The sequence below is a fragment of the Homalodisca vitripennis genome, chromosome 3, assembly GCF_021130785.1.
Source record: "Homalodisca vitripennis isolate AUS2020 chromosome 3, UT_GWSS_2.1, whole genome shotgun sequence".
Taxonomy (NCBI): domain Eukaryota; kingdom Metazoa; phylum Arthropoda; class Insecta; order Hemiptera; family Cicadellidae; genus Homalodisca; species Homalodisca vitripennis.
The window spans coordinates 75617958-75631859 of NC_060209.1; the positions used below are offsets into that span (position 1 = coordinate 75617958).

Here is a 13902-nt window from a genome sequence, read left to right on the forward strand (position 1 = left end):
GAACAAAAAGTTCTGATCAGTGAAAAGAATTCGATATTTTATTATCTTTCCGTTTATCACAGAAAAAGTTATGATTTTGCAGAAGGTGCTGCTCCGTATGGGAAGCATCTCCTGAAAACCTTGATCTTGGCAAACAGTAGATTCCATTGATCAGGACTATTTCAAATTTTGTTTTATTTATAACCTTTCATGGAGAGTTTTTTTACCCTCTATACTACACTAACTGGTAATAAAAATAAGAGTTCTACGGTTTGTGCAGATAAGCTATTTATACCTGACTTAATGCCTCTCTTTCTTCCAAAATATATTTTTGATGATCAGTTAATTTTACATAGTGGTATTTTAATTCAAAATTTGTCATAATTACTGACTGACATGGGCATGTATTCGAAACATGGTAATCATGCGTACTGTGCCTTGATTGAGTGGAAAGCCAAAATAGTTTCGTAGGTATTATATTATTAAGGCGTAAGAGTGGAATATTTAAATTAACTCATACTTTAGACTTGGTGTAGTTTCTATTTAGGTTAATCATGTAGTTTACTACTCATTAATATTTACTTATACAATTTATTCTTCAAACTGAATATAAGAAATAGGCTATATTTATAAACATAAATTTTCTCAAATCGAAACTTCATGTTTAATTTTTATCCTAAAAAGAAAATTTATTAGCACATGGTAAATCACATTAAAATAAATTAATAATAATTCTGCATTAGGATGCTTTGTCCAAAAATAAGCTCTGTAAAAAACTAAATATACTCTGGTGTTTTGAAATATATTCTTTTAAATAATAAAATTTCAATACCATATTAACTAAAAAATTAGTCATATTCGTTTTAAACAATGAACATTATTACAACTCACTCAGAGAATGAAACTTAAATGGAACCCAAATATAAAAACTTATTTATTATTTTTTATTCACACAAAATATTACTTTTGATGAGAATACGATCAAGTTACACATATAAGAATTTATAGTGTTATCAATAAATGATTATTTTATGATACCTCTAAAGGTTTTACAGAAAGAACTCAAATTTAACTTTATAACTATTAATAACCTTTTAACTTAAAGTACAGCGATGATAAACTTTGATCAAGAGAAACTTTGGCAATATCCCAAACAAGGCACAGTGTTGGAATGCTGGGGTACATTTAACATCCAATTACATGCCCTTAACAGTAACATTTGTCACAGAATTTGGATCATATGAACAGCCCGGGATACACTCAACTAGTCAATTAATGCTGCAATTACAAAACACTTTATGATATTATTATATTTAATGTAAAATATAACCATTAAAAGACTGACAGGTTTGACATTTTACTTAGATAATTAAAAAGAGTTATATGATTTCAAAAGGTTTTATACATAGAAGACTATGTGCTACTGGTATTTTAATTAAATGTAACAAGCAATAAATAGATAAATTATTGACTTTCAAAAGCTCTAAGACTACTCAGTATTCACGGTTTAACTTCTTCACATAAAAATAAACATAAACCTCAGAAATCTTTACATATTTCCTTCGGAATGGAATCATCGGCCAACAAGATGAAAGAACGGACTAACTCGTAATATTCAGCCAAATGTTTATTTTTTAATCTAATTAGTTGGCGCTGGTATTTAGATTTTGTTTAATAAATAATAGCCTACCTGTGAAAAAATTGATCATTATTTGGTATTTTAAAATATACTTGTGAAGCCCTCCAAACCCTCCAATTTGACACTCCACCAGATCTTGTGCTGATGTAGATGAATTATTTCTCAAGGAAAGCTCCTTTATAAATTTCAGTTAAAGATAGTTTGTGTACGTACACAAACACAATATGAGCACTATAAGATTGTCATTTATTTACAGGGGGTCATTATAATTACAATAATAGCATGTAAAATTATTACAAGTAGCTACTACGTAGTGTATTATTGTAGTTCACAGCTACAAGTCGTTTGGGAATGTCGTCTTCATTTTAAGATTATTTTTGAAAAAATTCAAATAGGTTATTACGAGTTTTGTACATATGGCACCATTAAACATTTATTTAAATAACCATTGTATTGATTACTTATCACTAATCACATAAGTAAAAATCATAAAATTAATGTTAAAATTTATTACACGTTTTAATAACAATTACTTACAATAAACTATTTATAGACGTTGTTATTGTAGTGGAAATTTTTGATAGCAAATAGCTGTAATAAATGTTGACAATAGTCTAATCCTTCTTCAATAATCGGATTTGTTAAAAAAAAAACGCTTAAAATTAGAAAAACCATTTGGGTAAAAGTTACTAAGTTTAAATTATATTGTTATAATGATGCAGTATTTAAGTTGATCCAAAGAATTTTCCACTAATAAAACTCGTATCTAAATAAAAAATCTTAAGCATATAAAAGTTTACTGGTTTTAAATACGTACACTAAAAATAAGTTAAACATAAGCTAGGTATTGCTTTCGTTGGTTTCAAGCTATGTATACGAACAGAACTAAAATAGTTAACAGATTATTACAAGATAAAAATAACAAGAATACAAATTTGTCAAATGTGTAGAATATACTCGTATATTTCTTCAGATGCTCTGCATTTGGAATTGAATAACAATAAAAAAGATTAAGATTAGTGACCTCTTCCATAGCCTTCGGATAGACTTCTGGCGTGTAATCGAAAGTTCTCAAGCTTTATTTCCAGGAAGGTCATTAAAATGTAATGGATTTGGAACGTTTTCTCTTAATTGGGTTTAGTTAATCAAATGACTCTCGCATTGGTAGAAACTGACAAATTTGTGACGTGGTAAATTTATTAAAATTTGACAAGTAGTAACTATTTATTTTGTATTAACAATCGTAGTGTACAGAGTGTCATAACTTTGCTAAAGAATGATTAATATGTTAAGGCATAACTGTTTTGTTTTGTAATTGCAGCACTAAAACCACTACTCTTTACAACAGCAAATGAGATAAAGTAGGGCTGCCCTCTCAGACTTGGGGAAGACGAGGAGGCATGCTCATGCGCCACGGTATAAATCAAGTGAGACTCACTGGCGCTAGGTCTAGGGTTGACCTTACATGCGCTAGGTGAGACTGTTTGGTCGTGTCCTTGAGGTTGGGCAGATGGGAGGAGAACTGGGACACCAGCACACTGCGACTCCTCGTCACTGAGCGAGCCAGCTTGGCGAACTTGCTCAAGCCTGCCAACATATCGACTGTCTCAACAGTTAGTAGGATTGGTGGACACTATACAAAATTACCAGCTCAGACCTCAATTAATTAGTGTTCACAGTTAATTACATTAACATGTACAAAAAATATATATAGTGTAGAAAAGTATGGACATAGCTTAACACCTTCACTGCGGCTATATGCTGAGTGAAACGAGACTTACATTACGTTAAATTTTTATTAAGGTAAGCGTCTCTACAGGAAATAATTAAAAGACTTTATTATCTTGTTGTCAGACTTTATAAATTCGGAGAACAGTCCTTGAAGATTCAGTACAGAGTATTAAGTATACTCCTTCAAAGTTGAAATGACATATAATATTCAAGGACTAAATTAAGGCTAAATAAAACAGTCAGCTGTGATTTGATTAGTAAACATAAAATGAATTAGGTACTTAATTTGTATGCAGGATATACTGTATACAAATGCCACTAAAAAATTATATAAAATTTTTAGAGCTAAAAATTAAGAGACACGAGTGGCATTTCCTTTACTTCGCCTTAAATTGAAAAGCTATATTTTCATGCTATAAGGGCAAAACGTCCTTTATAAATAAAAATCCTATTTATGATACATAGTTGTTTTAACTCATTCTGTCTCTAAATGGTTTTAGTCAGATATTACGCACGCGGAATGTATAAATTGATATGAATTATTTTAGATTTAATACTCAAAAGCTTAAAACAAATTAGATTTCTTATATTTGTATGCTTATTTTTAGAGCAGTAGATAAAGTATCACTTATAGAAAAAAGTAGGATTTCCAGTCTTAAGCTACTGTTTAGTTAAGTTATTTGAATATGGAGTTATATGAGTTATGGGTTAATTGTTATTATGCCATGTTCACACATTCCTAAATCATATTATAAACAATGTTTACCCCTTAAAATAATTGCGTGTTAAAACATTGACTGTCCTAAAAGTAATATTATTCCTTGAACTTTGCAGGTAACTAATACTTTCATCATTAACATTATAAGGGTACTTGAGGGATGTATAGAAAATTAGTTGATAATAAACGTAAAATTTTTAAAACCCTAAAACTTTTATAATTTCAGCATTTTAGTGGCTATATAAACACTAAATTTATATAAAATTAAGTTTTGGATAAAGCTTTTAGGTACGGGGGGATTTTCAAAATAATATGAAGTCTCATATTACAGGATACAGGACAGGTGGGAGGGGAGTCCAGTCTTGAAGTGCGTGCATTCCTTCTCGCATGTCTTTTATCTACACTTTCCCCGACACACTTCATATCAGACGGGCTGGGAGTATTATGCTTCACTTCGGTAAATCGAGAAAAACAATAATATTATCAGTAATGTTTTGTTATACATTCAACCGTAAAACACCATATAATTTAGTAAAACAATATTATTCCTGAGAATTTACCCTAAAAAATCGAAAACATTATGAATTCTATTGTTATAATATTTGTACAAAGAAATTAAAACTTGTTTTACAATATAATGCTTACTAAGAGTATTTATTTTTTTCTAATTAATAGTGGTAATGAATACACATTTCAGTGCATTTTGTCTAAAGTGGCATGACGGCAGAAGATGAGGACAATCCTAGTGTATTATTTTTTATCGTTAAATAATATTGAATTGCTAATATCTTTCCCAACAAATCTGCATTACCATAAATGACTGATATAATGAAAGTATTGATTTCACACAAAGTACATGGAAATATATAATTTACTGTCGTCTTACTCAGCCAAGATGGTAAGAAAGCCATCAACTGAAGCATACCCTTAATAATTCTATCCTATCAATAAGCCTATCCTTCCATGGAAGCTTTTCACTTGTATTCTATTACTTCTGGTGGGGTTTCATCCATCTGATTTCATAGTGGAAGTCTCAGTACTTATCTATGAACACTGGGAACTGTATTACTGAAATAGAATTTAGAGGCTAAACTAGAAAGATTTCTAAATATTTAGATTAAATGAGAAAATATATTAACATCTTATTAATTCAATACCACATGTCTCACATATGCAACTATTTTTTCTTTCAAAACTGAATGAAAAGTGTCAAATACAAATGGTTATACATGCTGATCAGATTTTACATTTTGATAAAATAGTAATCAATTTGTATTTGATAATAATCCACGTATAAAACGCTGATTAAGCTTGGTTTAAAGTTCTTCATCTTTAAACAAAGCGTAGGGACGATTTATATTATTGTGTTAAAAGTAAATTGTGCACAATATTACAAAATGGTAACATAAAAGTTCAAAAATCTTAAACAAAAGATGCTAATATAATACTGTAACTTATGGTTTATATTTTCATACCAGACTATAAACTCTTGAGCAAAAACTTGGACTACGTGTAGCAAATCATAACATTTAGAATTGCTTGATGATTAATAATGGAAAGTATATAAATAGTTGAATTCTTTATATTAATATTCGAATTGGTGGATTTAATTGAGATAAGCACACTCATTTGCAGAACATTACTTTCATAAGTATGTGTTATCAACTTACAAAAAGACAACTGTACGAGTTGTAATTAATTGTTATTTCTAAGGGAAACTAACTGGAGGATATTTGTCACACATTCACACTCTTGTAATTGAATGTCAATAAACTCCGGCTCATCGCTCAATCTTTGCTGTCAATCACATCCCTCCGTCTCTGGTGAATGCTCTCACTGTCAATACCACTCTTGGGCTTACACTCTAAAGAGGAATAAACTTCCACACATTCACACTCTTGTAACTGTCAATAAAATCCGGCTCATCGCTCAATCTCTGCTGTCAATCACATCCCTCCGTCTCTGGTGAATGCTCTCACTGTCAATACCACTCTTGGGCTTACACTCTAAAGAGGAATAAACTTCCACACATTCACGACTCTTGTAACTGTCAATAAAATTCCGGCTCATACGCTCAATCTCTGCTGTCAATCACATCCCCTCCGTCTCTGGTGTATGCTCTCTAACTGCCAATAACCACTCTTGGGCTTACACACTCTAAAGCGGAATATACTTCCACACATTCACACTCTTTGTAACTAAGCCGTCAATAAACTCCGGCTCATCGCTCAATTCTCTGCTGTCAATCACATCCCTCCGTCTCTGGCCGAATGCTCTCTCACTGCCAATACCTCTCTTTGGGCTTACACACTTTAAAAGCCGGAATATAAAACTTCCACACCATTTCTCTCTCTTGTAACTGGGGGGAGTGTCAATAAGCTCCGGCCTTCATCGCTCAATCTCGTGCTGGTCAATCACATCCCTTGCCGGTCTCTGGCGATAATGCTCTCACTGCCAATGGACCACTACATTGGGCTTACCCACACTCTCATGAAGCGGGAATAATACTGTTCCACTACATTCACGACTTCTCTTTGTAACTAAAGCGTCTATAAAAAAAAAAATCGATTAAACTCCGGCTCATTCGCTCAATCTCTGCGGTCAATCACATCCTCTCACGTCCTCTGGCGAATGCTCTCACTGCCAATAAACCACTCCTTGGGCTTACAACACTTTAAAGCGGAATAAACTTCCCAACACATTCACACTCTGTAACTGAGTGTTCAATAAGCTCCGGCCTCATCGGCTTCAATCTCTGTGCTGTCAATCACATCCCTCGCCGTCCGTTCTGGCGAATGCTCTCACTGCCAATTACCACTCTTTGGGTCTTACACCAGCTTTACAAGCGGAATATAACTTCCAGCACATTCACAATCTCGTGTAACTAAGCGTCAATAAAACTCCGGCTCATCGGCTTCAATCTCTGCTGCTCAATCACATCCCTCCGTCTCTGGCGAATGGCTCTCAACTGCCAATACCACTCTTGGGACTTACAAACATACTTTTAATGCGGAATAAACTTCCATCACAATTCCACACCTCTTGTAAACTGAGTGTCACTAAAGCTCCGTGCTCATCGCTCAATCTCTGCTGTCAATCACATCCCTCCGTGCTCTGGGTGAATGCTCTCACTGCACGCCAATACCGACTCTTGGGCTTACACACTTTAAAGCGGGGAATTAAACTTCCACACATTCACACTTCTTGTAACTGAGTGTCAATTAAGCTCCGGCTCATTCGCTCTTAATATCTCTGCTGTCAATCACATCCCTCCGTCTCGGGCGAATGCTCTCACTGCCAATACCACTCTTGGGCTACACACTTCCATCTAATAAGCGGGAAATAAACTGTCACAACATTCAACTCTCTTGTAACTAAGCGTCAATTAAAACTCCGGCACATTCGACTCAATCTCTGCTGTCAATCACATCCCTGCCGTTCCTCTGGCGAATGCTCTATCACTGCCAATACCAACTCTTGGGCTTACACACTTTAAAGCGGAATTAAACTTCCCACACATTTCTCACCCTGCTTGTAAACTGAGTGTCAATAAGCTCCGGCTCATCGCTCAAATCTCTGCTGGTCAATCGACACCCTCCGTCTCTGGCGAATGGCCCTCTCACTGCCAATTACCAACTCTTTGGGCTTACACACTTAAAGTTAAAGCGGAATTAAACTTCACACAATTCACACTTCTCTTGTAACTGAGGTGTTCCATAAGCTCACCGGCTACATCCGCTCCAATTCTTTTGCCGTGTTCAAATCACATCACCCTCCGTCTCTTGGTGGAATGCTCTCACGTGCCCATATACCGAACTTTGGGGCTTACAATCTTAAAGAGGAAATAAACTTCCACACATTCACACTTCTTGAAACTGTCAATAAAATCCGGCTCATCGCTCAATCTCTGCTGTTCCAATCACAACCTCCGCTCTATGGTGTATGCTCTCACGCTCTCACTGCAATACCATCTTGGGCTCACAGACACACTCACAGGAAAGCGGAATAAACTATCCACACATTCACACTCTTTAAACTAAGAAGCTCAATAACCTCCGGCTCATCGCTCAATCTCGCTGTCAATCACATCCCTTCCGTCCCTGGCGAATGCTCCTCAACTGCCAATACCTCTCTTGGGCTTACACACTTTAAAAAGAGCGGAATAAACTTTCCACACATTCACCACTGCTTGTAACTGAGTGTCAATAAGCTCTCGGCTCATCCGCTCAATCTCCTGCTGTTCAATTACATCCCACCGTCTCTGGCGAAATGCTCTCACTGCCATTACCACTCTTGGTGCTTACACACTCTAAAGCGTAATAAACTTCCAACACATTCACACTCTTTAACTAAGCGTCAATAAACTGCTCGGCTCATCGCTCAATCTCTGCTGTCAATTCACATCCCTCACGTCTCTGCGAATGCTCTCACTGCCAATTACCACTCTTGGGCTTACATCACTCTAAAGCGGAATAAACTTCCACACATTCACACTCTTGTAACTGAGTGTCAATAAGCTCCGGCTCATCGCTCAATCTCTGCTGTCAATCACATCCCTCCGTCTCTGGTGAATGCTCTCACTGTCAATACCTCTCTTGGGCTTACACAATCTAAAGAGGAGTAAACTTCCACACATCCACATTCTTGTGATCGACATTTATAACAAACCTAAGGTTATGTGGAAGGCTGGGAGAGAAAATACCATTAAAACAGCACTAACTAATTTACTTAGTCAGAATAAAATGATAAATTTACTTCAAGATAGTCGCACTATTTACTATTCTTAGGTTACAGTACAGTAGTGTGAATGAAGTAGTCTTTACTCATAACAACTTTTCCACCTTTTTGAAATATAACATAATTTTTTAAACTCGGTGGAATGAAAACATTATAGATTTAATACAGTGAAACATATATGTATTTACGGAAATTGGTAGAATGCTCATCAATTGCAACACAATTAATAAATCTACCCATACATTTATTTGAGAAGAAATATTTTAATAAACTGAGAAACCATGAATTTTAAACACTAATTACAATATATTTGTGTGTAATAAGTGGGTATAGAACAGCTAGGTTTTGAGAACTCTGTATCAAACCATTAATATTAAAGGAAATTTCATTCTGGAACTATGCTATAAAAATATATGAAATGACTAATAAATAAATTAGACATTATTTTGTTATGTGATTATTGTAAAATACATGAAAATAACTACATTAATTTTATACGGAACAAAGTTAACCTGTCTTAATTTGGTTATGAGTGATCGGTGTAAGGAATTTATTGGAAAGTGTTATTATCATAACTATTTTACATTGTTTGAAAATTTGACTGTGTTCAGTATATAAGAAAATACTGTCTTACAAGTTAGACATCAGAGTTACAACATTCCACTAGGATCGTACTTAGTTTTTATTTTTTCCAATTGTTTAAATGACATAGGTGCATAAATACACAGGACAAAAATCAGTCGTTACAGATGGTAGAATGATCGAATAGATGCACAGTACTAAATTCCGAAAAACAAAACTTCTAAGGGCAGATCAAAACTTGTAATGACTTAATACAGTGTTTGTGTCTGAGCTTCGGTGGCTTCAAAACTTTGTATAAATATAAAACTGACCTGGAGATAATAATGATAATACTACGGTTATGAAATAATTTTCATACATTTCTACACTCTCTACGGCCGGCTGTCCTAGACAATATGCAAAATAACGTAACATAAGATATAGAGTGGGATAGCTAGACGTATGCATATGATTTTGCTATATTCTAGAAATGGACCTGTTTAAATCATTAATTGATAGGAAAACTCGATACTCACCTCCTTTGGTGTCCTCGGTTTCGATGGGTTGCTTGAGGGCGGTGATGTCGCGGAAGGTCAGCAGGAACAGCACCACCAGGTCCCGCTCGTTCTTGATCGGGGCAATCTGCAGTAGCAGCCATAGTGGCGTCTCTGTCAACAGTTTTATTACATTCTGAGATTTCTCCCATCTTCCCTTTATAAATATTGCGAAGTCAGTCTACTTCGGACAAGACATAAACGACATATTTATCTTGATGTGTGGAACATATCAATTTGAATATTTATGATAAACCAAATCTTTTAGTAGCTTAAAACATTATAAACAAATTTAAAAAGTACAAATATAGCAATAAGTACAAAACAAGTGAATTTATTGGTTACTCGGTTAATATGTAATTTTTTGTTATAATAAGGAATATAAAATCTAATCCGTAGGTGCAAAAACTATCAATTGATAGTTCTAATATCAATTGACACGAATGGAATAAAAAAAGAAACAATCTAAAAGTGTCAAGGCCATATTCTAAACCACATACAATTCGTGTAACGTCCATAATACACATATTTATTAAACAGGGTTATCAGTAATACACTTTCCGTCTCCCAGATGGCGTGAGTATATTTCAAGTATCCGTACAACATATTGTTGCAGGCAGCTTCATCTAAAAACATAATCAACAAATACAAACAAATCAACAGAAACAAATCTGAAACATAATAAATAACCTGATATAATGCTTCGAATAAAAGAGTACAGGAATCCAAAAGTAATTTGTAATGGGGATGAAATTATCTTAAAGAGATCTGACTATTTTTGTTACAAGGATTATCATTGAAGCAAATTGTTTCTAAAATAGTAGACAGATTGTAAGTACTATTTTATGTATCCTAAATATTTCAGAAACAGCAAAACTTATCACACAATCTCTCTACCCTCAAGTGCGTAACTTTCGTTTTTCTTCTATCAGTTCACCTGAAGAACAAGAGGACAAGTGTAACAATGAAGACATGGACAGAAGAACACTGCAAATATAGCAGCAGTGTTGTTTAATAATTCAGTCACACCGCGTTGCCGGCAGCTGCTCTACTCTGAATATTTAATAACTCCTCACGAGACAAAATTTGACATGTTAAATTGAGAAATTTAGTTCTTAAATCTAAACAGAATTCAAGTGAACCAGTCAATAGAGTTGAATTTAAGAAGAACTTGATATTAAAATTGAAAATAAAATGCAAAAATATATAATTAGTACATGAACTGTAAGAATTGTAATTTAAAACTCATAGCCATTAGACTAACACGTGTTACTTACTGTACCATTAAGATCTAAAAAATCAATTCCAACATCTCTTCTAAATCCTTTGGTCTACTTGTATTATTATAATTCCAAATACCTCTATCTTAAAAGACTGAGATAATTCATAGTTTGAAAAAATATTGCAGACAAAATATAATACACCCTATTATATGATACTTTGCATTTTACAAAATATGAATAAAGCTGCTTTTTAGAACAAATATGGTTTGAACAGTTGTAACTAAGCACTACGTTAAACCCAGGTTCAATACGTTAAACACACGATTAACATATATTATTTCATAGGTCATAATTTGAAATGTTACTCACAGATTAAATATAATATCATAGCAGCACTACTATATGTGCATGCACATATTCATAATGCCAGCAATCCTCAGTAAGCCATTTTAAAAAAATATAAAATTAAGTACAAATTTTCTAATACATCGTTATTAATTCCAGTTTAGGCGAATTGGAAAGACAGTAAATTTTTACGTCTTACACCGGGACGTACCGAGTCCTATGCCTTACAATAATTATACAAAGTACGTTATTTTAACGTTTTCCCAAGCAGTGGATACCTACAGTTATCAGAAATATTACGGATTTTGATATGAATGCAGGGATTGTCTAAACGAAAAGTGAAATTGGTAACACTTAATTCGTACACTCTTAACAAACTGACATTATAATATCAATGGTAAGAATACATGTACTGTGTGCTCTGATATTGTACAAGTACAATATATTTGTAAATTGGTTGAAGAACCTTGATTTAATCACTGATTCCAATGCAGAGGTCATGTTATACGACTATAGTTGTGATTATATTGGCTTACTATTAGTCAAAGGTAAATTTATCGATGAATGTAACGTAAACGTTCTCTGTTGCGTTATACATAATTAAATACCACATAATGTATTACGATTAATACGAACACCCAAGCCTTGCTAACACAAAGGACATTAACATGCTTTTTTGCTTTCCAGGGATACACTGGACCATATACAATCAGCTTACTGTACTAATTGTATTACTCTTTGGCTTTACTAAATGTTTTGGTCTAACCAAAAAGGTGTGAAGAGTGTATATTATTTAAGTACATTTAGAACACGTATAAACAAGTTTAGATTTAAAATTCGCGGTTTGATTACGAGGTAATTGAAAGAAATTACTGAGTAATAAAAAGCCATCCTTTTTGATGTTTGATAATTACATATTTAACCTCCAATATGACAATCGCCTGATATCCGGCGGTAAAGACCAGTTTTATGAATGACCGTTATAAGATATTAGGCTATATTTATCCTATTACATTTCAAAACATTTGAAAGACGCATTTAAAAATATAAAGAACAATTATAAACTTCTCATTAATAGTAAGTTTTCAAGGTTTTATTTAATTAGGTATTAGTTTCCTCCATGAATTTTATATCAACTGTTGGGTACATCAACTGTCACGGACGTAGTCGTGTTTATTTCAAAACGGTGTTGTGTTGTTGGAAATTAATATTCAGGGATTTATTGCATTAAATTATTGGTTGTATATTATTAATTTAATGACAATTTATGAAATTTATTTAAAACTAACAATAATTATATGAAATGATCAAAACTTGAAAAACAGCATGGCAAATCGTATTTTTGCATAGTGTTGTATAATATTTTGTAATCATATATTAAACCTTTACAAACTCAATGTTTTATAATAAAAATCCACCATATTGGATTTGCTTTTATGTATTTGAGGTTAAAAATAAAACAAATTGTTAAAATGAATTACTTTTTGCTCGTATATGTCGTAGATTCAAAAAACTATAACTTTTAATAGCTGTAAAAAAAATAATATGATCGCATTTTATGTGAACAGTTAATTCTATAAGATCTTACATTTAGGGCATTGTTTGAGGCGAAAATTAGCTTCATATAAAAGACCGAAACGAATGTATAAAATGAATGTACCACAACAAATAAATTTATGCCTGCTCGAAGGTGATTCTGTTCAGATTTTTATTATTTATTATATCTAGCATGACTAAGAAACCATTAAGATGACGTTGTGACATTTATAACTTTACTTCGGTAACCTTGATAACGCTGATGTAATAAATACACGACACTTAGTTTTCTGTATATTCAGAAAACTGTCTACAATTGTATAAAGTGCTAAATATCTCAGAGCAAATTTTTATTTACTACGCAATAAAATAGTTCTTAATGAAATTAATACAATGCAAACTGATATGATCCTAACGTAATATCTCAAGAATACTAGAATGACACAATCTATGCTGATATAGAATATTTGTTTTACAGAATGTAAAGTTTAGACCCTTACACGCTTGTTTTTACTTAGTGTAATAATTTCTTTTTGGACGAGAAATGTCTCGTTTGGTTTATTACGTGACTAATTGAAATATGTTGTTGAAAACAAATATGAATATGAGTCATTTTAATGGTTCTGGTTATAAGCCACAATCCAGTAATTATTAGTATATCAAATCAATAAAGCTTATGAGAATAATAGCATTGTTTGTATTTGTAAACACACATCCTTAAACTTCCACGACTGGCACGAACATTGAACACAACATTTAACATCTAAACATGCCCATGTAACACTGTCTGTTGCACTAACATGTAGGTTATCTGTGAGTGTTGACCGTGACGTCACCTTTGTGTTACTACTAACCCCTAGGTGAAGCAGCCGTGTATAA

At 33.3% G+C, this 13902-nt stretch overlaps 1 protein-coding gene across 1 annotated transcript in view; it reads right to left on the reverse strand.

Moving 5' to 3' along the window:
• Positions 1 to 13902, reverse strand: part of LOC124357069 (potassium voltage-gated channel protein eag) — a 220641-nt gene that overhangs the window by 61801 nt on the left and 144938 nt on the right. Inside the window, exons 4-5 of the mRNA XM_046808475.1 lie at positions 9902 to 10033; positions 3084 to 3205 (exon numbers count right to left, since the gene is read on the reverse strand). Of these exons, the coding sequence (XP_046664431.1) occupies positions 3084 to 3205; positions 9902 to 10033 (254 nt within the window). The remainder of the gene's footprint in view (positions 1 to 3083; positions 3206 to 9901; positions 10034 to 13902) is intronic.